General features: G+C 41.4%; 1 protein-coding gene across 4 annotated transcripts; it reads right to left on the bottom strand.

The window, feature by feature from the left end:
- Positions 1-63: 63 nt before the first annotated feature.
- On the bottom strand, positions 64-27,835 carry PIP4P2 (phosphatidylinositol-4,5-bisphosphate 4-phosphatase 2). Of its 4 annotated transcripts, XM_035125385.2 has the most exons (7): positions 27,565-27,835; positions 13,880-14,028; positions 9,379-9,485; positions 7,668-7,791; positions 5,642-5,694; positions 3,672-3,762; positions 64-1,587 (listed from the first exon to the last, which is right to left on the bottom strand). In XM_035125385.2, the coding sequence occupies exons 1-7, from the start codon at positions 27,668-27,670 to the stop codon at positions 1,444-1,446; spliced, it is 774 nt and encodes a 257-aa protein (XP_034981276.1). In that variant the 5' UTR covers positions 27,671-27,835; the 3' UTR covers positions 64-1,443. The 4 variants fall into 4 exon arrangements, 1 of the variants encoding a protein (XP_034981276.1); XR_009557997.1 differs by lacking the exon at positions 27,565-27,835 and having other exon boundaries at positions 1,474-6,740; positions 7,668-14,016; XR_009557996.1 differs by lacking the exon at positions 27,565-27,835 and having other exon boundaries at positions 1,542-1,587; positions 3,672-14,016.
- Between the last annotated feature and the right edge of the window lie 122 nt (positions 27,836-27,957).

Below are 27,957 nucleotides of genomic sequence, written 5' to 3'. Positions count from 1 at the left end.
TCCTAAGTCACAGGCTACTGGCTCACAAGATCAATGAACCCATCACAGAGGTTCCCCAATGAGAATCCAGAAATAATAGCTTTGAATAATAATCTTTATTAGTGTATTTTAAAAGGTACATGGTAATCCTGAGCTACTGCTTTTGTACATTTAACATTATACAAAGACTTTCATTTACAGTTTGAAGGATACATTTATTGTGCTCCAAATCCTCACCCAAGCATCACTTTGCCCCCAAACAGGAATATAGATCATTGAAAATATTATGCACAACCCTGAAACATTCACATTTATCTAACCTCAACTCCCATTATCTAAGGACTACTGTAATCTAAAGGGCTCAGGGTATTCCTTCAGAATTTTAAAAAACACTTTGTGTAAAACTTCAAAGATGGGCAGTGCAATAACTGGTCCCCATAATTTATTTGTGACCTCAAAAAAATCATCTTTAGTTGTTGTATTGTTCAACTAGTTTTCAGTGTTATACTAACCAGCTATACATCTATGGAATGATCAGAGTAACTGTTTACTCTATTTCATTTCCTATTAGTTAGTGTAAAGCTATATTTCCCTTTGCAGTGACTGAAAAATTATTTTCCTATTATGGAAAATAAACCACAATCCAAGCAAACTGAGAAGTAACCCAACATCACCCTATAGTCATCTAAATTTATAAAACAAGTCATATCAAATGCTTCCCTTACTTAGACCCTGTAAAGGAACTCATACAAATTGCTAGCAATTAAGTTCCATTAATTCAATCATGGCTTTGCCTGTAAAAAGATAAAAAATATTAAGTGCCAGGGTCCTTGAAAAAAAGAAAGAAAAAATTACCCAAGCTGAATTTTAATTGTGTTTAAATTAACTTTTTTCTTAAGATGGGCTACCTTGACTTGGAAATTTGAAAGCATACTGTGTTTACAAATGGTGGCGCCCTAGCAAAAGCTCCATTCTTCAAAATGATGCACACTTAGTAAGATCCTTTTGTTCTTAAGTAGAAGTTACAGTAAGCAGTTAAAGCAAAATGCTTATTGCTTAAAATTTTAAAGCAGGCTGCTTTGATACAGTTTGTAAGTGTACAAACTGATGTGAAGCAATTGTAGAAACTCAAACACCTTGCTTTTACATACTCATCTCAAATGGCACAGACTGTTTAATATAGTAAAAGAATACTGTAGTTGGAATTGAATTCAACAGTACTTTTTAAGACAGATGTATGATAGTGTAAACAAAGCTTTAGTATTCAGAGGTTGGGAATCTAGCAGCAAAACAAATTATTTGCATATAATGTAGTGCAATGAACATTTGTTCTTAAAGGATCCCCAGCCTTATAACTATCTGTAACAGAATGGAAACATTAAAAGGAAAAAAAAAGTTTAAGTTACTCAGTTCATATTATCAGACCCTCTAGAAATCCATTTTCTATAAGAAAGCATAAGGAGTCTATGCAAAACTGTGTTCTGGATAACTGACTTTTATGGCTCCCCAGTAGCAGGCTCGAATTAGGCAGACCAAACCTAAGAGGTAAGCAATAGCCCAAGAAACATAAGTGGCATGAAAGTTTCTGGCAAAATCTTGCGTACCAACCTGTTAAAAATAAAAAGAACAATTAATAAGTATCATTTAAATCTTTAAGGTGAAGCATTAACAATTTGTATAAAATTAATACTTAAAGGGGAAAAAATAACACAACCTTATAGGTTTCTGAAGCAATTCCAATCTGCTCTGCGTTAACTTATTTGGGACATAGATAGCCTTTTCCTATTAGCACATCAGAAATCTATTGCCATAGAGAGAAGTTATTTTGCATTTCATACTCGGAAAGTTACCAGGAATTTTTTAATGTAGTTTTTATCCAAAAGAACATGCTGTTTTCCAACAGACACAGAACACCGATTACATTCTAAACAATGGAAGTATAGGGTATAGGATTGGTCAGACTTACTGAGATGTTCATAATAATTACACCATAAACAATTCTACAAGTTTGCTGGAGGCGTACTTGCCATCATATTTAGTGTAACAATAAATACAACCCTGATCACTACAAATTTTGTATTTTAATTGTGAAATAAAATATTAAATTGGACATTAAAAAGTTACCATTTTAAAGCTATATTTTACAACTTACATTTATTGTCTTGGATTATACTTGCTCTTCTTAAAGAAAAACTTTGGTTGAGGGGGTGAATCTAATATTCCAGCTCCCATTTTTGAGGAACTTTGTGATTCCTGCTAGAGTTCTTGCCTCAAAGCCTTGCCTTTAACAGAGCTTTCCAATATAGCAATTACCCCCTCCTGCTGCTGTCTTCAATGGGTTAAATTCCATTCATAAGATACTGTATATAGGTAAAAGGTAAAGGACCCCTGGACGGTTGAGTCCAGTCAAAGGCAACTATGGGATGTGGCAATCATTTCACTTCAGGCCGAGGGACTGTATTTTCATGCATAGATAGACCATGTGGGGAATCGCCTCTTGGGTCAATATATATTTTCTTATGTAACTTTGTTCATTTGGGAACAGTGCACTATAAAGTTACCATAAAATCTTTTGGGGGACGTTGCCCTTTCACAGTTAGGTCACAGCTTCCCAGGAGTAATGAAGTACTTCCATGCACATCTGCAGTCCAATCTTGCATATGCTTGTTTTCTAAGTTCAGACGGACATGCTCCTAAGTTAAGTGTGTATAAAACTGTAGCCTACATCAGTGCAGCAAGGTCCTACTACAGTTCCAAGTATCATGGGAGAATTCATGCAGCAAGGCACAAATAGATGAAAATGGACATAACTGTAACTCTATAGCTATTGATCCTTTTCGTGATCAGAATAGAATTTAAGGAAGCCAGGAACCACATTTTTTCTGCATTCAAGACACACTGGCTGCACTTTCTTTGTTTAGACTGACATCACCAAGGGCATGAGCATCTGTGTGTACAAATCACAGCAGAAGTTATCTAAGCAAAAGAAAGGTTACTTAAAATCTCCAATGACTATGTTGAAAGCTATTCAATATCTCCCTCCTGGCAAGCCAGGTATTTGAGCATAGATCCACCATCACCACATGTTCCTTGAGCTGTGTGTGGAATGTACAAGACAAAATCCTTGCCCCTGCTACCTTTTCCCCAACTGTGCTTCAATATGGTACCCTTTGACACTTTAAATCGGGGTGAGTACCTCAATCTGCAGAACTGACATGCAGGGGCAGCGGGCTTTGTTGAGCTGCCCAGCTGACATGCAGCAAAGCTACCCATCCCTGCTTTAAATCACCACACTGGGTCCAATTTAAATTTGACTGGGGAATACCACTGGGAGAAAACATCGGTCAGCTGTTGCAGTGTGTAGTTTGGCCACAGTAGGGGCCTTTCCCAATGACAGAAAAATTAAAATTTTCCATTTTCATTCTGAGATTATCTTGCAGCATTATGATGCCATGCATGATAATTTGAAATTTAAGAATGAGGCTTTAAAAATACGTTTTGGTACACACTAGCTTATGAATTCCTTTAGGACGCATTAGCAAAGAGTCCCAATTTTTTGCACCACTACAACAATGCCACTAGCTCTGTTCAACTGCAGGATACCATTAATGATTTAATTTAGATTCTCCTGCCAACCTAGCAGTTCGAAAGCACGCCAAAAAGTGCAAGTAGATAAATAGGTTTTAACTCACAGTTAATCCAACTCCAATGAAGATAAATATCATTCCAATTGTAATATATGCACAACACCGTCTTCGTGGAAGTGCACATCCAACAGAAGAACTGCAAACAAACAGTATACCGCAGCGAAAATTAAAAAACAAAACAAACAGTTCTGACTTTATAAAGGATTCATTAAAGGGTATACTTTCTACATCTCCCCTGATGGAAGTCATGAGTTTAAACTTGTTAGAGTCTATTCTCAATCTGGATTTCAAAGTTACACCACATTCTGGAGCAAGGAAGGCTACAGATGTCCCAATCAAAGCAGCAACAACATTGCTAACAAAAAAAAATATCTGTAAGCTGTCATGTGATTGTTCAAATGCTCGAACACTCCACTAAAAGCACAGAAAGGGCTCATGAGCCTAGCATGTGACTGATTATTATTTTTTAATGTTGCTGGAATGCTTTTTCTTATCCAAATTAACTTTAGATTTAAAGGAGAATAATATTATTAAGATATTTGGAAAAATTAATAAAAATTATTGCAGGTGGAATGCTTTTTAATTGCCTGGTTTATGCAGATTTACTACAATAAGTAATTTCAAAGTTTTCAAACTAAAAGATGAAGTCCCCTGGGTACTACTTAATGAGGCTTGTACCTTGGTGCCCGGGGCTTTCCATTGGTCCATACTTAACTAAGATAAATAAAGCTACTGTAATAAGGTGATTTAAAAATTCTGTAGATTATTTAGATGAGCTTCATAGGTGACTTTTGTTTTCTGCACACAGCTTATCATCATGTACAAAACTGTTTATACATGTCATGTTGTTTGAACTATTTTGCACCTCCAGCATGGTTAAAATTATGTATCTGTACCAAGTACAGAAAGTTCTGCAGCAAGCCCAGTTATCAAGAACTATCTTGATACTCTTCATTTTCCTTGCTCATTTTTTGTTCCTCCCTCACTTAAATGGCTTCAAAATGTGGAAGGAAGTAGTGTTCACCTCGCACAAGGTATACCTGAACCAAGCAGTTTCCAAGTCTTTCCTGTGCCTTAGTCCTCTTCCCATGTCATCATTCCATGTCACCCTTCACTCCAAAACCCCCATCAGCTCCCCCCTTCCTTTCCCTTCTCTCTTACCCTTGTGCGCACACCCACTCGTGCTCAGCCATGTACCCTTTCAACCTGGACTGGGCTCACAGATGCTGTCTGGCCACTACTTCCCTACCCTGTGTTTCACCACTCTTCTGTCCGTATGGCAAGAGATTCCACACCACCACAAGCGTACCACGTCACTAAAGTAGCATAGGAATCTGGATGCAATTCCTGTTCTGAATTACAGCTGGAAAGTTGTAATATAGCTTCATTTTAAAATGTGCACACAACCATTCAGTCTCTGTAGCATCATGAAATTAAGCAAAATTTATTTCAGAGCTTTTCAATTGCAAGAATGATACAGTGCAAACTCATTTTAGTAGCACTATTAGATGTCATTGCTACTGTTCCAGGAAGGCTGTTCTCTTACTGATACTGTTTTGTTTTGTTTTTTGTTCATCGTCAAGAAGTGTTCCAGTAAGAACTTCTATCAGGTTAATCTGTAAGCATTATCAAAATGACCATCATAACAATAATCAAAACAGGTAATAAATTGCTTTTTATTAGTTTCTAGTTTAATTAAATTGCTGCATTAAAGAAAGTAGCATGCATATTTTTCATAACAAAAACTTATTTGCTCTTCATTTACTCGCTTTCATGCTAATTAGGAAATTAATATTTCTTTCAGCAACTGTTTCTCTCTATATCCAAGCATTTCCAATTTAGTAATAATTTTCAATAGTTTTTGACTAAGGAAAATTAGAAATGACAAGAGAAGGGTGAGTTGACATTCATTATCAGAATTTACAAATGTTTTGTCCAATGACTGAGGGATTATATTTCAAATACATATATCTCCCAAAATAACAACGTTAGTAGAAGCACTTGTTGAAACTTACATTTTTTTACAATGTGGGCACTTTGCCAAAGTGTTGAATCTCAGTTCCATCCACTGTAATAAATAAGAAAGGAAGTGTTGAAAAAATGCCAGTATGAAAACTGTTTATTTTGCTTCGTGTTAAATGTCACTGGGAATCACAGCACAAGATTTTACTTCTCATGATTCACTTAGTTTTTATTCCTCATTTCCTTCCGTCACTGGGATGCCCTTTTGCAAGCAGTATCCCCACACTCTGTGGTTTGGGATTTCCTTACAAAACGATTTCCCATGACTTGCTGCTTACTAGGTTGTCTGACGTACTATACGCTCTGTTTATAAATGGCAGTAGCACTTTCATGTCACTAATGCAGCTATTACTCTTCCTTCGAAACTAGACACATGCACCCCCTAGGATTATATTGTTGGTACTCCTTAGCAGTTTTTCATCCTCCAATTCATATGTTTATTTAAAAAACCATGTGGTCTCTGGCTTGGATCAGGACCTTTTCACTCAAAACTGCAGTCCCAATGAAAAAAAACCCCTACTGAATCTGCTGTTAGCACTAATAGAACGATATAAGAACTCTGCTGAATCATACCAAAGGCCCATTTAGTCCAGCATCCTGTTCTCACTGTGGCCAACCAGTGGGAAGAACACAAGCTATACCAGAGTGCAACAGCAATATCACCATCTGATTTCTGGCAACTGGTATACAGAAGCACACTTCCCCAGATCCTGGAGGTAGTATACAACAATAGCCTTTTGCTCCATGAATTTGTCTAATCCCGATTTAAAGCATTTCACATTGTTGGCCATCCTTACACCTTGAAAGAGCAAATGCCATAGCTTAAATATGCAGTGTATAAGAAGCACCTCCTTCTGTTTGTCCTGAATCTTCCAACTTTCAGCTTCACAAATCTGGGCTCAGACAACATGGTAGCCAGAGTCTTAACTAGTTTTGTCTGTGGTGTGTTAGCAGCTGGAGCAAGAGAGGCGTGCCACAGGAACTTTAGAGCAGCATACAGCTTATTCACAATAAACCAGTGATAGGCAACCTTCAGTCCATGAGCAGAATTAGGCGTGCCAGGCTGTTTTGGGCAAACGATGACCAGCATACCTACACTTAATGTCATATGCAGACAATTAATATAAAACAATGGTTGGGTAAGGGGCATCGTCATGCAGACTACAGTTCTTGCCCTGCCTCTGCGGCATTTTAGTGCAGGTAATTCCATAATACAAATATCTAGAAACTTTTTGCTGGTACGTCAAAACCTAATATTATGCCTTGTAGTGCCTAATATTGTGCCATATACATTTATGGTGTTAACTTCCATTATAGCAACTCTGTTCTTTTCATGGTAATGATGGAAATAATTAGTATCGGAGTGTGAATGCACTAATTCAAACTTGTTAGCAGACAGCTTATGCAGTTAAAGATGGTTAATGGAGAACAGGCTAAATTTAAGTTTGGTATAATAAAAATCAAAACCATCCCACTTCCTTTTTCCTCCAACTTCAAGCACTGATCAAGATCACCCCCTTTTGTCTGCAATGTTTTCCACAGAGAATGGTCTCAAGAGGAAAGGGCAACTGAAGAAAGTTACCAGAAACTAAACATGGCATGATTAAGGAAATGGTTTAAAGTCTTAACATCAGAAGAGATCTTATACCATGTCAAACTATTTGTCCATCTAATAGCCCATTATAGTCTGCACTGACTGTGAGTAGCTTATGAAGAGGACTTTTACATTATCTACAGCCTAATTATCTTAACTGAATATGCCAAGGTTGAGCATTTCCATCTAGACAGAAGAAAAACCATATTCTTAGATGAAAAGCTAACATTTTATTAGGGAACCAACCCTAAGAATAACAGCCACCCCAGACATCAAGACCAGCTCTGGCAACTGGCAGAAGAGAAAATTAAAACATAGGCTGAATATCCTAATGGAGTTAGGAAGCCAATGCTTGACAGAAATGAGTTGGTTCTTTGAGGACAAATAGTGATGCCTCTCATATAAGGTATTTGGACTCTACTTACCAGGAATGTATTTCCACAGTGCCCACACACCACTCTAGTACCTTCTGGCTGAACAGGGATTGCAGGCTGTGCTGGCTGCTCCTCTGGAATCAACATAACTGGACCAAGATTAATTATTCGCCTACTGTATGGAGAAAAGTAAACCCATCATGTCATTGTATACAGCACAGAAAAAGGGTATTCCCTAGCCATATATCTTCAACAATGAAAGCTTGTTCCGATTCGGCCCGCCTAAAATGGGCCTGTTCTGGCATCAAACCCCAAGCAACATTTTAAGATACAAAACATATGGCAAAACTGATAAGGTTACAATGCAAACCTTTGTTGTAGAAATGCATACTTTTATGCATTAGTCCTCAAATATATCACCTTGCTCACTAGGCACTGATATCTAAGTTGAATACATTGCCTTGAAGCCATAGTCTTTCTCAAGCAACCCTACCACCTCGTAACTTGAATGGCCACAAAGCTAAAGCAGCAATGTATGCACTATCTAAGCTCCGTACCATTACACAGATAAGCCACCATTCTACTCCTTGGCTGAACCCTTTCCCTAGTGCTTGGATGCATTATTTGTAGAGGCAAATGGGTACTTGGGGGCAGTACAGAGCCCCACTGTTTCCCCAAATGTCACCAATGCGGCAGCATCAATAACTAGTGCAGTCCTTGAGGCAGGAAGCGACAGAGACTCCTACTACTGTACTGGAAGTACGGAGTAAGGTGTTACACAGTTCTGAACTGGTGCTCCTAGCATACATCCTACGTTCTGCTGCTCCTATAGCAACACAATGTAGGATCAGGCATTTCATAAAACAGCAGTGTGCACTAATATATTGACTTACTGTGTTTCTCCTGGATATACTGAACTACCTTCCTCTTTCTTACCCTTCTTCATTTTGTTTTACTGCAATACTAAACACTTGGAACCAATCTGACTACGTTCAATACATAAGAAGTGTTTATTGGAGAAAAGATGGGTTATTTGTAGTTGTTAGGCAGTAACAATACTGTAATAGCTGTGTATCTAGCAGTTTCCCACGAAAGTACCAAGCTGGTCTGCAAAAAAGACCCCTGCCGGCAATCTCAGCAGGTGCAGCAGTCAGGGCCAATCAGCTGATCAGCACTGACAGCCAGGGATTGGTGGGGGGGGGGGCGCTCCTGACCAGGCACTCTGGAGTGCAGTGAATCCCAGCAGCAGCTGCAGCCAGTGGCAATCAGTGCAACTGGTGCCAATTGCAGCCCCTAATTTCATAAGTTTCCTCAGTGAGACCAATCCCAGTGGGGCATGTAATTGGTACAAAATTTAAAAATGTGCCAAATGCAAGCCCCACCTGCTAAGAAACCATTGGGTGTGCGCTTTAAATGCACCCAATGGTTCCTTTGCAGCCACTTCTTTACTTGGTCCATTTCTAATATCAAATATGATATTTTTGCCTTTTATCTCGTGCAAGAGGCACCCATCTTTATGTCTTTCCCATGATGGGTAGCACAGTAGAAGCAGAAGTTATTTTTCTTCTTTGTCCTTGGTAAAGATTGATTTAGTTCTGCAGAGGTTAGCAGCCACAAATTTATGTGAAACATTAAACAGAGAAATAGCCAGAGGCAGTATTCTTTTTTATTGTTTATGCTATTTATATCACACTAGTCAGACCATTTTTGTGTGTGTGAAAACCAAAGAGAAAAAGCAAATTATAATTTGGTTTGCCCTTACCAGTTGGGTCTTGGACATCCTATCCTCCGTGATGTATCCTTACAGATAAGCAGACAATTACATGGACATCTAACATACTTTTTCCCTGAAGGGGGGTTTTTGATTGGCTACACAAAACAAGAAAAAGCAATTACATATATAATGTACCGACTGTCAAAAGAAAAATATTCTACAGTGATTAAACAGACCAACAGAAAAGTTAAAACTCAAGGTGGAAAACTACATAGATATTCAATGCACAGCAGCTGATTCTAGCATGGCGATATTTCAAATAATTTAAGACAGGTCTGCACCAGCACCTATTTGTTAGAACACTTTTTACATTTCTTTTGCTTTCTTTTTGTTCTTCATTCACTCTTTAGTGTTGAGTGCAATCCTGAGACTAGGCAAAAACTAAATGTGCAGAAATGATAAGATTTTACAAGGCTGAAATAGAGGGGGCCAAAGGGAGGATGCCAATACTTATTGGGCCATTTCAGTGTTAGGGAGAGGGGAAAAAACAGAAATGTGATGAATATTAGTCAAGGTGGAAGAGGGCATGGGATATGAACAATCCAGTTTAAAAAGTCAAAAGAAAAAAAAACTGCAACAGTGGGAGGGAAGTGTTAGGGCAATAGCTCGTGTGCAGGACATTACAGTATTCTACTAAGAAAAGAAAAACAGACTGCATGGAGTTCAAAAAAATATGTACTTCTATGTTTAAAAAATAAACCACAGGCAGCATGCCACTGGGGATGGACAGAGCACAGGATGGTGTTTGGACCCCACAAGCTGTTTATGGTACTGTTAGGTGCAAATCACATGGAAACAGTTGTTACATGCATATATATCCTTACATACCAATACTACTTTAACTACAAGTTAAAGGAAGTGCTGGACAAAACAAAACCAATTAAATAACAGCGATAAAAATCTACAGCAAACTTCAGAAACAATAACTAAGATTATAATCCTATCAATAGGTGCACATGCCAGCCACATGAGCATAAATTACACATAAGTATTATGGGTTGCATTCAAAGCTGTGCTAAATATCCCCATTACAGGAAGGATTTATGCTTGTTAAACAGAACTTCCCTGCATACACGCCTCCCACTAAATCTGCTCTGGGGTTTTCCCCAACCCTCTGGAGCAGATTTAGGGAGGCTGTGCACAGGATGAGATGGAGAGGAAGTTTTGTTGCACAAGTGTAAATCCTTGCCCCTACAGAACAAGTGCATCGAATACTGCCTTACGTGTCAAAGGGCTGGACCAGCATTAGCCAGTTACGTGTTAGTACAGAAAGTTTTTGGACTTGGTGCATTTATTTTAATGTTTTTATATTTCCTTTATATCCAGGTTTTTTTGTTTTGGTTTTTAAAGATAGAAATGTAAGCAAGTTAATTTTAATTCCCACCATCACACACACACACAGAGTAGAAAAAAGAGAGGTCTGTCTATTTAATGATTTTATATGGCAATGTATTCTGGTTCAAATAACCACAGGTTATCAAGGCAGTTCACAGGAGGAACTGTTTTAGATACAATTATTATTATGTTCATAGGAGCCTGCAAAAATCGATCAGCGACTTTTTCATGATAAGTTTGTAACAAAATATTGGACTAGACCAGGGGTTGTCAACCTGGTCCCTACTGCCCACTAGTGGGCGTTTCAGGATTCTAGGTGGGCAGTAGGGGGTTCTACAGCACAAGCTGAATCCGCCTTACATCGAGCACTGGTGGGCAGTAAGGAAATTTTACCATCAAGAAAGGTGCATTAGTGGGCGGTAGATATAAAAGGTTGACTACCCCTGGACTAGACTATTGCTCTGACTCCATAAGGATTGTATGTCTGAACTCAAATATAATTCTTCTTCCCTAGATATACTGAAAATATTTTCACTCTTTACAAGCATGCCCTCTAAACAAAAACTTTTTTAATATAAGGATTACAGGAGCAGATCCAATAATAATAATAATAATAATAATAATAATAATAATAATAATAATAATTTATTATTTATACCCCGCCCATCTGGCCGGGTTCCCCCAGCCACTCTGGGCGGCTTCCAAAAAAACAGAAATTCTAAAATACAGAAATCCATCAAACATTAAAAGCTTCCCTAAACAGGGCTGCCTTGAGATGCCTTCTAAAGGTCTGGTAATTGTTCTCTTTGACCTCTAGTGGGAGGGCATTCCACAGGGTGGGTGCCACTACCGAGAAGGCCCTCTGCCTGGTTCCCTGTAACTTGGCTTCTCGTAATGAGGGAACCGCCAGAAGGCCCTCGGAGCTGGACCTCAGTGTACGGGCAGAACGATGGGGGTGGAGACGCTCCTTCAGGTATACCGGACCGAGGCCATTTAGGGCTTTAAAGGTCAACACCAACACTTTGAATTGTGCTCGGAAACGTACTGGGAGCCAATGTAGGTCTTTTAGGACCGGTGTTATGTGATCTCGGCGGCCGCTCCCAGTCACCAGTCTAGCTGCCGCATTCTGGATTAGTTGTAGTTTCCGGGTCACCTTCAAAGGTAGCCCCACGTAGAGCGCATTGCAGTAGTCCAAGCGAGAGATAACTAGAGCATGCACCACTCTGGAGAGACAGTCACTGGGCAGGTAAGGACTCAGCCTGCGTACCAGATGGAGCTGATAAACAGCTGCCCTGGACACAGAGTTGACCTGTGCCTCCATGGACAGCTGTGAGTCTAAAATGACTCCCAGGCTGCGCACCTGGTCTTTCAGGGGCACAGTTACCCCATTCAGGACCAGGGAGTCCTCCACACCCGCCCGCCTCCTGTCCCCCACAAACAGTACTTCTGTCTTGTCAGGATTCAATCTCAATCTGTTAGCCACCATCCATCCTCCAACCGCCTCCAAGCACTCACACAGGACCTTCACCGCCTTCACTGGTTCTGATTTAAAAGAGAGGTAGAGCTGGGTATCATCAGCATACTGATAGACACCCAGCCCAAACCCCCTGATGATCTCTCCCAGCAGCTGCATATAGATGTTAAAAAGCATGGGGGAGAGGACAGAACCCTGAGGCACCCCACAAGTGAGCGCCCAGGGGTCTGAACACTCATCCCCCACCACCACTTTCTGAACACGGCCCCAGGAGGAAGGAGCGGAACCACTGCATGACAGTGCCCCCAGCTCCCAAGCCCTCTAGACGGTCCAGAAGGATGTTATGGTCGATGGTGTCAAAAGCCGCTGAGAGATCCAGCAGAACAAGGAAACAGCTCTTACCTTTGTCCCTAGCCCGCCGGAGATCATCGACCAGTGCGACCAAGGCAGTTTCAGTCCCATGATGAGGCCTGAATCCTGACTGGAAGGGATCCAAATGGTCCGCTTCTTCCAGGCGTGCCTGGAGTTGTTCCGCAACCACTCGCTCAATCACCTTGCCCAAGAATGGAAGATTTGAGACTGGGCGATAGTTGGCCATATTGGCCGGATCTAAAGATGGTTTTTTAAGAAGCGGTTTAATAACCGCCTCTTTCAGCGGGTCTGGGAAGGCTCCCTCATGGAGAGAAGCATTTATCAACCCGCGAAGCCCATCGCCCAGCCCTTCCTGGCTAGCTTTTATAATCCAGGATGGGCAAGGATCAAGGAGACAGGTGGTTGGTTTCATTCGTCTAAGCAGCCTGTCCACATCCTCGGAGGTAACAGATTGAAATTGATCCCACAAAACTTGACTAGACAGGACTCTAGCACTCCCCCGCCCCGGCCCTGCTCCCACGGTGGAGTCTACCTCTTCCCGAATCTGAGCGACTTTATCTGCAAAAAACTTTGCAAAATCATTGCAGGAGATCATGTGGCCCGTACTGGGCCCGGATGGAGCAGGTGGTTCCGCTAAATTGCGAACCACCTGGAAGAGTCTCCTGCTGCTATGAGCCCCTATGGTTGCACAGGGACTTATACTTCAAGGTTCAAAGAATGAACACCCACCATCTATTACCCAGCGGTCCAAAGATCTCACTCCCCTTTCTGTATCTGAAAGTGCATCTTCTAATTGTCATTCTTGTTTGGCTATCTATTTGGACATATGGACTGCTTTTATTAACGTGCATGTTTAAGTCAGGATTGATGAATTAATTTTTATTGTTAATACGAGCGAGCAAAAGATGCTCTTTTTTCTTTCTCTTCTATTTTAGTAATAATAGTAGGCAGTCAGGATTTTACACTCTTAAAATGGTGGTTTGGCAAACTATATGATCTGCATAAAGCACTGCAGAATACAGAAACTGACCATACCTGGACTGGACTGCAAATAAAGAAGCTACTCATTCAGGACTTAATTATAGGCCATGGGAACTACTATCTCCATAAATGTAGCGCCTATGAATTAGTCACATCATCATCTGGTTACTGTTTTCTACTCAAAGTGGCTTTCCTTGCATCCAAATGATCCTCATACTGCATGCTAATTCTCAGCTGCTGAGCAGTCACATCGATGTGAGTCTCTTCTATTGTGAAAGGGCATAATAAAACATGTCACGAGAGCGAGAAGCCTGCAAAGTCATTTACCGTAGCTTCATTGCAATCTGTGCATTTGACAACATGCTGGTAAAGCTTCCCTTCCAAATTGATTAATGACTGGCACACACGGCAATTTATTACAGGAATGCCACTGGCATCTGGGCTGGCAATGGCGGTATACGGTGGCGGGAGTTCTGCTGCAAGGAAAGGATGAAAAGTAAAATGCATCAGAATAAGCAAACACGTGAAAGGGTTGGAGAATAATCCTAGCAATAAAATGAAAGGCAAAGCATCATAAGAATGTAACAAGAGCTCTGCTGGATCAGACTATAAGCCCAGCAAGTTCAGCATCTTCTTCCTACAGTGTCTAGCTAAATGTCTGTGGGAAGTCTGTAAGCAGGATAGGAGTGCAATAATACTTTCACCACTTATTTACAAGCAAGATATAAGCTATCAGCCACTGATAACCTTACTTTCTGCAAATTTGTGTATACCCCTTTTAAAGGCATTCACGTTGGTGGCCACGACTACTTATTGTGCTAGTGAGTTCGATAGTTTAACTGTGCTGTGTTAAGTACTTCCTTTGGTCTGTCCTGAGTGTCCCAAAATGCAGTTGCACAGGCAACATGAAGCTAATAGATAACACCAACCTTGCAGATAACCCACTTGTCCATTATGACAAACAACACTTTTTAATCAAGGAACAGACAACTGCCGAAATCAAGATACTGTTTCACTTGAAATCAAGTACAACAGGGACTAAAGTAGTCCTCTCAGTTCTCTGTCAATCTCAGCAAAAGGAAGTGCAAGGAAAAAGCGAGCGGACTAAGCCAAATTACTCTTAAGGCAGAATGGGTAACATCTCACAGATGATTAATTCATCTACTAACTAAATTTCAATTCTTCCTCCCAGCTCACAAATTAAATGGCAGTTCAGAAAGCAAATAGCCTTGTTGAAGGCATGTCATTGTACCAAAGTGCTCCCTTGCTCTCCCCTGAGCTACCGTAAATCTGAGAAGAAATGCAAACATGTATTTTTTTCCTCCTGGCTTGTACCCCAATTGGGAACAAAACAAAGATTTTTTTGGTAAAATAAATATGGCTTTTCTTCCACAAAAATAATCACAGGTAACAAACAATGCTAGTATATGATCTTCCATTCTGAACTCATACTGTCCCAAGAGGACTGAACTATGTCCTTTTTCTGAGCATTTGAATACCGTATGCTATCAGGAATAAACTCCTGATCGTTCTCCAAAAAACCACTCCATTTCCAACACCTTGTATCACAAAGGTATAATATTACCTTAAACCACCCTTTCCCCTCAATTTACATGAATGGCTGAAGCAGCTTCTTTTTCTCCACCAAGTTGCACACCACACGTGGTTACAAAACTAGGGCATGAGAATAAAGGAGCTGCAAGGACATCCCATCACTAAGCTGGAAAGCAATATGATGTGACAGAACAGCTCCAGTAACACTGCAAGCATTTCTGCAATACTGTAAACAGTTACAAGCAGGGAGGCAGTTGGACTACTGAAGGGTTAGGTGTAGGAGGCAAACATTCATTCCGTTCTTAATATCAAAAAATGATTTAAAAAAACCTTGTGATGCAACATAGCATTGTAGACTCTGATAGGAAATTAGAAAGAGAAGCCTAGATTTTATAATGCTTGCCATCATCACCACCACCCCACCAAATATATAGAAGAACAGTGAGTAAAACATAAGTTTACAACTGAGCATGGGGGAAATCAGAGGGCATGCAAGGGTTTCAATACACCAGAGTTTTTCCTTTCTGTAGGGCTACAAGTGAATTGTGTGTTCCTGGAGCTCCAACCTGACCTGCAAAGTCCATCCAAACCCCACAGATAATCATGGACACAAGAGCAGAGGCTGTTTGGTGAGTCCTCCCAGCAGAGTTTATGTTAAGGTTATGTTTTTATTATGACATTTTGTATTGGATCAGATTATCGTAAGGTGTGTGATCTTCATTGTATATTTTGTTGTTGTAAAATGGCTTGTTTATAGCAATAGAGAAAGGTGGTATACAACTTAAAAGTGAAATGAGATGGGGGGGAGTGAAATGAGATGGGGGGGGGTTGAACTGCCCACAGTACAAAATGTTCCTGTTACTAGGCCTTGTGTGAGGTTCTGTCCAAGACCCTTGACGTCTCCTTCCTTCCCAGGGCTCTGCCAACTGTGCCTCTCATTCACTCCAGTGCCTGCTTTCCTGACATATACTTGCTTGTTCTTATACCAAAAATAGTCTTCCAAACTTTCCTTGCTAACCCTCCTTACAAGCTTCACTGATTCCCAAACAGCCCTTCCTTCTTATTTTATGCAACAGTTTAAAGCCCCTCATCCCTCTGCCCTATGCAGTGTTTTCTCCAAACATAACTGACTTTTCACTTCTCCTACAAAACCTTTGTTCTAACCTCCTTTGCAAAAACAGGTCCTTTATCTTCTGGAGAATTTGCTTGCCAGCTTCAAATGCGTTTGTGAAGATTTGTCTGAGGTGTAAATCACAAGGAACAGAAAGAGGAGCAATTGATTATAATACAGCACCTTGGTAGGAAAGGTCAGTCATGCACCCAGAGCTATCAGACCAACCCTTCAGGAAGATGCACAGGTCAACTATAAGCCCTCTATGTTGATTCAAAGTTCTGTATAGTGTCAGGTGCACTGCCAATGCTTAATAATTATACGGACTGTATTTACCACAGATTGAGGTCTAAAATGAGGAACAGCATCAATAAGCACAACACAACGGCTTTCAGAAAGGAGATGTTCTCACAATGAACAGCTTTGATTAGTCTTTGGCAGCTTCTGCTGAAGGTATCATGGGATGTTATCACTGCTTCTCCAGCAACTGACATGATATCCACATGAATCGAACTATAACTTAACTGGTAGCATCCAACCCCGAGAACAGAAAACTCAAGTTATTTTTCATACATCACTAGAAAGATGCACTCTAGCCATACTCTTGGGATGGGGATTTGATTCCTACAAGTTCTCCCTGTACAGATTGGAGCTAATTGTATGAGCAGATAAAGGCAGGGAAACTTAACATCTGTGTCCTCCTACCAATGTGTCACAGATAGTCTCAAGCACAACAAAGTTTTGTGGCATCTTGAAGACTAACATGTTGACATGGCATAAGCTTTGTGAACTAAAGTTTACTTCACCAGGTACTGTACATGCACCACAGCTGACTGTATACATTTCTTCATGTTCATGCTCTGTTCTGGTTTCGGCACTTGAGTCTTTCCTGCATATGGATATTTTTCATAAGGGACAGAGACTATATTAGCAAAGCCATTGGAACAGCAGGCTAAGTCTGCTCTGATTCAAAGCAGCTCTCCGGGGACTTGGGCAGAGATCTTTCCCATCCCTACTAAGATGCTTTTAAAAACGTAACTGGATAGGTCAGAGATTTAATCTGGGACTGAATTCTACCACTAAGGTACAGCCCCTCTAAATTCTGCATGCACAGAATCTAAATTCTGCAAGCACAGAAAGGCGTCTCTTATGCGAGACATCAAAAGTATCTGCCTATACTCAGTGACAGTGTTTACCAATACCGTGGTACCTCGGTTTATGAACACAATTGGTTCCGGAAGTCTGTTCATAAACTGAAGCGTTCATAAACTGAAGGGAAAGTTGAAAGTAATGGAAAGTGGATTAATCTGTTCCAGACGGTCCGCGGAGTACTTAAACTGAAGCGTTCATAAACTGAAGCGAACTTTCCCATTGAAAGAAATGGAAAGTGGATTAATCCGTTCCAGACGGGTCCACGGAGTACTCAACCTGAAGCGTACTTAACCCAAAGCATGGGTGTAATTGGTTCCGGAAGTCTGTTCATAAACTGAAGCGTTCATAAACTGAAGCGAACTTTCCCATTGAAAGTAATGGAAAGTGAATTAATCCATTCCAGATGGGTCTGCGGCGTTCGTAAACCGAAAATTCGTAAACCGAGGTGTTCATAAACCGAGTTTCCACTGTAACTGTTTTTGCAAGTCACAAAAATTGGCATAGAGAGACCAAAAGATGTGCCAGCTAGAAAAGGCTGAAGAAACTATTATTCACCTTGGCTTGGATTCCCAGATGCCCATTTCCACAGAATAGGGCAATAAAAGTTATCAGAAAAGTATGTTGACCTCTGATAGCATTAAAGCCTAAAGAAATCCACCTGAGCAATTTATAGCATATTGCAGATTGTGTAAAATAGGGGGAAGAGCTACATTCGTCAAAATATGTTCAAAATTTCTCCAGTGCTTGATGTCTTGAAGAATCCAAATATAGTCCAAAAAGTTTCCGCCAGGCAAGTCCTAACTTGATCCAAGGGGCAACAGTGGCAGCTCTTCTCAAATACAGTACATCTCTGCACAGCCAAGTCTTAGAATCATGGAATTGGAAAGGACCCTGTGGATCATCTAGTCCAACCCCCTGCCATGCAGAAATATGCAGCTGCCCCATACGGGGGTTGAACTTCCAACCTTGGCATTATCAGCACCATACTCTAACCAACTGAGCTATCCAGGCTGACAGGGAGGAAGGAGTCTTTCTGCTTTCTGGCTCAAGTGGAGAGGCTGTTGCAGGCCCCTCAAACTGGGAAACACAGGTGAGTGAAGGCAAACAGACAATGCCTAACCCTCTTTGCCCTGTCATCTCTTCCCACCTGCATGTGTGAGAGAGGCCAAAGCAGACAGGTGCAAGTTCCTCTCCAGGAGGCAGCGCATCCATGTGGTCATGGTAAGTATAAGATGTGAACCAGGTCAGTCAGTCTCCATCTGGTCCTACATGTTACGATACAAGGAAACCTGGTTTCCTTCAGCAGTAGTGGAGGTAACAGTGGCATTTAGCTTGGTCAAGAAAGGTGCATTGTGAACTGGGCAAAAGGTCAGCACAAGCTTACAATAATCTTGTGGCAACAGATCATCACGCTAAAACACACATTTAGAGGATCTCCAACACCAAGTTAGTAGCACTTCAGGAGTTTATTAGAACAAACAAGTAAACAGAAGTAGAAGCTAGGTTAGTAAAGGATCCTGCCACTGTTTCAAACACTTCCTGGAACATAAATCAAGGTTTGCCAGTAACCTGAGACATAAAGATGGGTCAATGTATTATTCAATAGAGAATATACTGGCAGGGATGAAATGTGCATAAAACTTTTCCTTTTGTTCCTGCTTTCTGGTTATTTCCAGTAAGTCTTGTTAGTTTTACAAGCTACAAGCCTTTCCAGCGTCCTTGAAGTACGTAATAAAGTTTAATTCATACCACTGGCACTAACATTGAGAGATTTATAGCTGCTTATCAACGTCAATCAGCCACTCTTTTAAAGGCGGAGGTAGGAGATAATTAGGTCAAGCAAGAAGTAAAACCAAAACTCTTCTGCTTTTTATCTTAGATCCAATTAAATAATGGGTGCACATTTTCATCCTTGGTCAAATATGAAGCCAAAGATGAAAGATAGGAAACACCTATCTTCTTTGACTTATGTTCAGAAGCACCCAGTGTTTTCAAGAATAGTATTCCAAAATTCTACCCAGGCCGGAACCACACCAGAGTGGCAATTTAATCAGCAATAACAAGAGTAAGTGGTCCTTGAATAGGTGGAATCACATGATACATGAGTGGGATATTATAGATTCCCATTTTGATGAAAGGAGGAGAATGTGGCAGATGTAAATGCTAACCATTAAAATATTAAATTAGCGTAAAGCATAGCATGGTCTACCTGTTACTAGGTAGTTATCACTAGTTCTCCATTATCGCCACCTATTCTCCACTGACTTATAAAGTACAGTACACACAGGTACTGTATGCTCAGCTGCAAGAAGACACATCACTATCAGCAGGATCTCTGCTTAAAGAAAATGCATGTGAACAATCTCATTCTTCTGATAAGGCAGAACTCATTACACTAACAGCGGCATTTTGAAAAGGAGATACTGGAATGAAGCAGGTTAGCATCTATATGCCAGCTCTGACAGGCTTCCATTAAAATAATTAGCAATCTTATTATCAGGACACACAGAGACAAGGCTTCTGCAATCAAGGCCACTAGATGCATTCACTGCTCAGGAGAATTCGAAATGGCTACAGAGAAACCTCAGCCTTGACACAAGTGTTGACATCTAGGCGAGGAAAGCATCTGCAAGCTTTTCATTTTTGAAAAATTAAACACTCCTCAACTGATTCCACAGATTCTGTCTTCAGCATACAGTAATTTGTTTTGAAGTGTCTCTTTTGTGTACAATTAACCATGTGGCACAATTGCTTTGTATTAACTGAGCAAGGCTGCAGAGCCCTATCTAGCAAGAAGTCTTTCGGCTAGTCACTTGGGCTTGCTTTTAAAATTGTGCATAAATCAAGACAAACTTTAATTCCTTGTGCACTAATTACGTGAATTTATTAAATACAGAAAACCCCTAGCATCCTACACCTAGTCTTCAGCTAGGGAATCCAGAAGCTAGCCCCATTCTATATGATGTTGTAATGGATGGAGCTCTGCACAGGTAGCAGGGACGGGTTCAAATATGTTGTCAAGTTATAAAGCTCTTTGGACCAGCTACTGACTTGGATTTTAACTTCCCTGAACAGATTTTCACTCACGCAATGGACACTTCTTACCTCTCCTGTCCCACTGTGTCCTCCTATGCACCACAGAAATCCACTCCAGAGGGTTGGGGGACCCTCAGAACAATACAGGACGTGGGCAGGGGGCAAGCAGTCCCCCACTTGATTTTAAGTGCTAGCTTTGTATGAGTGCCAAAAGCAGTAAGGCCAGGTGGGATTGCCACTTTTTAGGCCAGTGAAGTGAACACATTTGGAATTTGAGATTGTGCTATGGGCACCACCCTCTCTGGTTGTGTCTTTCCCCCATCTCCTGAATCACACTCCCCTTTCTTGATGGTCAGAAAGCGCACACACACACACACACACACACACACACACACACACTTGTTACTTATGCATGATCTCTGAGTAGAAGTCAGATCCAGTAGTCTTAAAATGGATCTTCTTGAATTGACATGATTTTACATGGGAAGCCAAAATATGCACCATCAGATCAAGTATTACACTGGTAGGCTGTCCAGTAAAAACCACATAGTTTTTGTTAGCACCACAAGTATTTTGATTCAAGGCACAGATCATTGTGGATGTCCAACATCTGAGATGTCACACGTTCCTCATCACTTCTCAGATCCAAAGATTTATAGTCTTATTGCACAGAAGGAACCTCCACACCATGCGCTCAGACTTCTCCACTTTATTATCAATAGCCACATGTTCACTTCATTATCCACGCAAAACTCCACCCCTGTCATTGATATTAATGAGGAAGGCTTTTCCCCTGTAACCCACAAATTCACTAGACCAGCATGGTTGTGTGTAAGCTTTTACAGACAAGAGAATCCCTGGAGGATGGTCATCACTGTCTCATAATGACTATATCATATTTCACTATTATCTCTGCACCATGGTCCTTGTTTTGTGCATATGCTCTGACCAATTTCACACATTTAAGTTAATTAATTTGGGAATCCATTTCTAAAGTTAGCAATAACTTTTATTTATTTAAAATATCTGTTATACTGCTTAGTGTGAAGAAAATCTGAAATAGGTTCACAACATAAAAACGTACATTAAACTCATTTCCTAAAAGGACAACTATTAGAAAATGAAGAGATACAGGACTGTAGAATCTAGTGTTCATGTTCATGCCAAAGCAAAGAGCTGCTTTGTAATTATATGTCAGAAATGTGGAGGTGGAAAAAGATCTCACCCACATGTGAGTAATTAACAAAAGTATCAGCTGGGTGCCTAGATTCAAAACATGGGACTTTGCACACTCTGAGAGTGTGAGAGATCCCTCAGCAGTGTTAGAAACACTCTCAAGCGTTAACCAGCAGCATAGCATGGGATAAAGGTTGTTAAACCCTTTCGCATATCCCTTTTAGTCTGCTTACAATTCTTGCCCCCTCTCTTTACCTATCTAGCAATGAGCAGAGTACACATACGCATAGCTGCCAAGTTTTCCCTTTTCTCGTGAGGAAGCCTATTCAGCATAAGGGAATTTCCCTTTAAAAAAGGGAGAACTTGGCAGCTATGCACATACGGTTGAGTAAGTTAAAAAGCTTTACTTACTAAATCCAAATGTCTGGTTCATGTGTTATTCCATGAAGCAACAAGGAATACAAAATACTGACTATAGTTTCAGGCATTTGGTCTGAAATCTGGAGCTGGTTCAAACACATCTGTCCTGATTGGTTACATGGCTGGAAGAGAGTGAGAGAAAGGAAGAGAAGCAGCTTCACTTCCTCCCTCACAGAGGTAAGGGGATGTGATGTGACCTAGCTGAGTCTAGGAACAGACCTCTCTACCGTGTTTCTCATATTATAAGACATGTCTTATATTTATTTTTTCCTCAAAAAAACACACTATGGCTTATTTTCAAGGGATGTCTTATTTTTTTCCTCCTCCTCCTGCTGCGGCCGGCATTGCTGCTGCGCCTATCACTATGTCTTATTTTCGGGGTATGGCTTATATTCCTTGAATGCTTAAAAATCCTGCTATGGCTTATTTTATGGGTATGTCTTAAAATATGAGAAACAGGGTAGTCTTAACCCCTTTATGCACTAACTAGCACTCATGCATAGTTATGTTTGACAGCAGTTTCCCCCAAGAAGTATGTTAGTGCCCAGTGCTTACCAACACACACTTCTTTGCTTGGGAATGTCCTGTTAACACTGAATGCTACTGTCCTATATTTATTTAAATGCTAAGTATTAAAAAATTCTTCATGTGTTTCCTAGTAAGAAGGAAGCTTATGCATTTTTTTCTTGTCTTGTCTGAAATCACTAAGGGCATTATCCAGCTAACATTTAGCACTTTTTAAGCACATGTAGTTTTTCAAGTACTTCACTTTGGCTTGACCACACCACAAGTATTTACTTGCCAAATATGCAGCCAAATAATGGGCTAGGTGTGGCTTTCATCTTTCCTATCTGTTGAAGATTGTGAGGGTTATTTCTTTAGATAGGTTTTTTTTATACAGCTTGCCATTACAATTAAATCACAAAGCAGTTTACAGAGATAGAAACAAAAATGCATTAAAACCATCTCATTTTTAAATAAAAAAAGTTGTTATGGGTATCATTAATGGTATAGTGTAGCAGAATCAATGTACCAGTCAGAGAATGCCTGAGAAAACAAATGAGTTTTTAATGAAATTTGGGTACACTCCCAAATCACAGAAAGGAGAGCATTCCAGAAGTTGGCACCACTATAGGGAAGGTTCACTTTTGTGTTGCTGCCAGATCACATTCTGCAGGTTTACAGCCTCATTTAGTTGGAGTGCTATTATGTTCCACAGGATTTTCTTTGTACTTGACACCGGGGTTCCTAAAAATATTTTGAAGGTCATCATTTTAAATGCATGTTTTAGGTGACTTAAACCATATTTACCGGTATTTATTTTATTTAAAAACTGTATATAATTCTACATCTCTCATTAGGGGAAAAATGCAGTCCTAACCATGTCTACTCAGAAGTAGGTTTAATTCATTGGTGCTTATTCCTAGGTAAATGGCGGTAGGACTGCAGCCTAAATTACATGAAATCTGAATACTGTTTTCTCTTATCAGTACTGCTGGTGAATATAAGTAAACCTATAAATACTGTATACACAACATTATGTTGCCAAGCCTGAGCAAAGCATCGAGCTTGCATGCTCCCTCCTTCCATGCAGACACAAGGTGGATTTCAGCAGAGTTACTTTCACTTTTGCTAAAATCCTAGTTTAGGGTTATGCTTGAACCAGGGATACTGGTTTAAAACAAACTCTGCCGTGTTTCATAACAAGTCAATGTCAAACTATGGCTTGTGATGCCTTATTAAACTAGCCAGAGTTTGTTTCAAACCAAGTTTGTTACTACCATGCAACACTAAGGATTCATTAAAAGGGAAACCAGACTTGGCTGAAGCCCACTTCCCAGCCACAAGGGCAGAGGAGAGGGAATTGTGTGAGCCCAGGCTCATGCAGGCTTGCTCTTGTGGCGCTCATCACCTCTTAACTGAATCTCAGGCCTTCAATCAAACACAAAGGTGCTTTCCTGTGAAAATAAATATTCATGGAAAAATATATATTTGAGGTCAAACATTTTAAACGAGGCACTAAGAGGTCAAGAGGCCATTTCCTTATTATGGGCTTGATTTAAAAAAGGGCAAGCAAAATGATCAGAGGCCTGAATAATCTCTCCTATGAGGGAATATTACAGAAACATTAAAAAATTATGCCTGGTGTGGAAAAAGTAAATAGATGTTTTCTTCTCTCTCCCTTTCATAATATTAGAACCTGAGGTTTATCCAATGAAGCTAAGGAGCTGCATTTTCACATAGCTCATGGTGAAAAATATGGAACTTTAATATCACAAGCTGTTGTGATGGCTGCCAACGTAGGCTGCAATCCTAACTCCACTTACCCAGGAGTAAGCCCCACTGAATTCAATACCTGTTATTCTGGGTAACAGCGAGAGCTCCCGCATGCAATTTTGGAGTTCTTGGGAGTCTTCTTTTCTGGACTTTTGACTCACTGGCATCCTCTTCGGGCTTTGGAAAGGGTTTTCTTTTGAGCCTCAAGAACTTTCCAGCTCTCTCCCGCCATTTCAGGTTATAATGTGTTTGTTTTTCGGTGCCTGCACTAATTGGAAACTACTGGTCCACACTGATTGGCAGGAGCTCTCGAGGGGTTCACTTCTCCAGGCCCTAACTGGAAATGTCAGGGATTGAAACAAGACCTTCAGTATGCACATTAGATGCTCTACCACTGAGATGTCCCTTTCCAATGTCCCTTTCCCTTCCACAATGCTCACCTACAAAATCTGCCATATTTCTATGTTCCTGACAATAAAATGCTCTGACCGATAACCTCCAGCCCTTGCTTCTTGCTTTGCCTCTATGTAGACAGTAACACATGAGCAAAACCACATGAGCTGCAATGAGCAAAAGGTTTGGATTGTTAGCAGCTTTGTGTTGTTGTGATGTGAATGAGATCAGGGAGGCAGAGTGGAAATTAAATAAGAAAAGGAAGGAGCAATACAAAAAAGAAGTACATTCTCTTAGATCTTTTTGCACTCAGTGTTCTACAACCTTTTTCTAGGGATTCTGAGAAGTTTTGCAAGCTCCTGATTAAGGGCCTTCGCTTTCCTCACTTGCCCTCACCTCCCTGCCTCTAGGAGCCGAATTATCGATGAGTAACCTGGCCTGGTCGAGTCTCAACTAGTTTGCAGTTTTTTCTTTTCTTTTTCTTTTTTACTGAGGGAGCAGAGAAAGGGATTTGGGATTCTGATGGGTATCACAACATGTTGCAGCTGTTTCTCCACCAAAATAGGAAAACTACCATCCAAGATGGGAAATACAGCACAAACCTATGTGCATTTCCTCAGAGACAAGCCCCACCGTGTTCAACAGGGTTACTAGAGTGTTTTGAGGCCTAAGACACATGTTTAAGATATAGTCTCTGGTAAATTAAAATGTAATTGGTTAGATTAACCCATTGAGGGCAGATCCACACATAATCAAAATACATCCAATTCCCATTTAAAGCACATGACTTCCCTTCTAAAATCCTGGGAACTGTAGTTTGTTAAGGGTGCTGAAAGTTGTTAGGAGACCCCTGTTCCCTTCACAGAGCTACAATGGCCAGAGTGGGTTAACAATCTTTTCCCTTTCCCAGGGAACTCTGGAAAATGAGAGAAGAATAGGGATCTCCCAACAGCTTCCAGCACCCTTAACAAACTACAGTTCCCAGGATTCTTTGGGGGAAGCCAAATGATTTAAATCAGAGTCTTAATTTAAAATCAACCACTTGAAAGTGGCCGTTTTCCTTGATGATTTATGACTGAAGTTTGATTGCAAACCAATCCACCCTGCTGGGTACAGTACCTGAATTTAACTTTTTGTTTTGGCTTAACCCCTTATCTCATTGAGCAGTCGCATGCATTTTCAAACATTATAATTCTGCTCCAAGTCTGCTTTACAACTAAATAATAATAATCACAAAGCACCATTCAAACAAGAGCCTACCAAACAACAGAACATTAGCTGCTGTTACAGAGCTTGAGACAGAGAGAGAGAGAGAGAGAGATTAGGGCTGACGACTCTTTGGCCCTCTAGTTGTTGTTGGACTACAGTTCCCATCTGCCCTAGTCAGCCTGGAGAGTGGTCAGGGATGATGGGAGCTATGGTCTGACAATGTCTGGAGGGCCTTAGATTCCCCATCCCTGACATGGGAGTAAATAACAGGCAGAACCAGAGGCCTGGATCTACTAGGTCCTTAACCCTTCCTGTTGGCATATCATCTGGTGAGGCCTAAACGAATCCTACTCCCTATTCACCACTCTTAAGGATACAGCTAGCCATCAAGTTATGCAAATCAATGCCAGGTGTGATTTAAACCATCTATTCGTCCGCATCGCAATCACCATCATAAAAAGTGGAAGGGCAAGGGTGAGATAAAGAGAGAAGGAAAAGGAATTCCTTGCACATCAGAACCTGTTTGCAATAGCTGATCTCCACACTGAAACATGCAGAGCGGTGCTCAAAATGAGTTTCATGGGCATATGAAGAGTACAAATGAGAATCAGGCAAGCCCCATGTACCTAAAGAAGGGGAGCAAGTGCTTCCAGGTCAAAGGGCACAAGTGTCAGATTCAGCTGGCTAAATATCAGAAGCCACACACAGCCTGCATCCCAGCCACAGGGGCACATCCCAGCCTTGTGGAGCCTTTTTGGCACTTGCATAATCTTTAATAAAATGTATTGAGCTGCATTATCACCTCTCCTTATCTCTCACATTGTAAGCCAGCCCTTTCCCTACTAACTCCATGAGATGGGCGTGTGTATTTATTTAATCAAGAAAGGCGGAGGGTGGGGAGCAGGCTGGAGAGAGAATATTTACATGTTATATCAAAGATCGAGGGCCCCCCACCCACCCAGCCTCAAAAGTCTCGTCTCCGGTTATGTGCCTGACCTTGTCCTTTAGGGAAGAGCCCCCTGAATCAGCAGAACTGGAAGGGGGGAGCAGCAATACGGACTGAATGAAAGGCTCTCGGAAAACCTTCCCTCAAGGACACAAGAGCCATGTGGGCCGCCGATGCCTTCCCTGCCCCCCTGCTCCTTCCCCCACTCACCTTAAAAGCAAAAGAGGGGGGAAAGCCCCCCACTCAACTCACGAAGAGTGCGGAAGCCTGCGTGATCGATTCTTTCCTTGCCATTAACCACGTATACTCATGGCTGATGGAGGGGAGGGACACACAGAGAAAAGACACGCAGCTACACACACACACACACACACACACATTGCAAACTCATTCCTCCACCACCCCAAGAAAATCCCCGTCTTTCCTTGAAGATGCAGGGAAAGAAAGAAAAAACCCTGCAATGGTACGAAACCTCAGAAGCGGCTCCCCCCCCCCCCCGAAAAACCCCAGCAGCGAACCAGATCTGCACCCGAACAAGCCCATTTCTCCCCCCGCCCCCGGTAGCCCAAGTTGGCACCGAGGCGAGAGGGAGTTTGGGGGGCAAACGTGCATGCAAATAATGATATGTGTTGATTAATAATAATAAAACTCCCTCCCTGGGGTAGAAAAGGGAACCTGGAGATTGGGGTGCGGGGAGCAAGGTGGGGCGACGCTGCCCACCCCCCTCGCCGTTTTTACCTCTTGGGCTGCTGTCCGGGAAATACGGCGGGGCCGTCGGCGTCACGTTGCCCGAGCTGGGGGCTGACAGCAGCGGCGATCGCTCGTCCACCCCGTCCGCAGCCATGACTACTGCAGCAGCAGCAGCACACAGAGAGAGAGAGGCTGGCGAGGGAAGAGCCCTCTCCACACACTCGCACAATGTGCGTGTCACAAGGCGGGGGAGGGGAGAGGCAGAGCGGTGTGGGACACACACACACACAAGCCCGGCTTCTCGGGGGCGGGAGAAAGCTTAGCCCCGGCTCCTTCCGAGGTGCAACTTAATCGATGAGTCGCTTGGAGGAGGGGCTCCGAGGATTTGCTCGCTGCGGGCAAATCCCAGGAAAAGTTGCTGTGGGTGGAGGAGAGAAGAGA

Source organism: Zootoca vivipara, chromosome 8 (genome assembly GCF_963506605.1).
Source record: "Zootoca vivipara chromosome 8, rZooViv1.1, whole genome shotgun sequence".
Classification (NCBI taxonomy): Eukaryota; Metazoa; Chordata; class Lepidosauria; order Squamata; family Lacertidae; genus Zootoca; species Zootoca vivipara.
The sequence above is the reverse complement of the archived record's forward strand: the minus strand, read 5'-3'. Positions and strand labels throughout refer to the sequence as shown.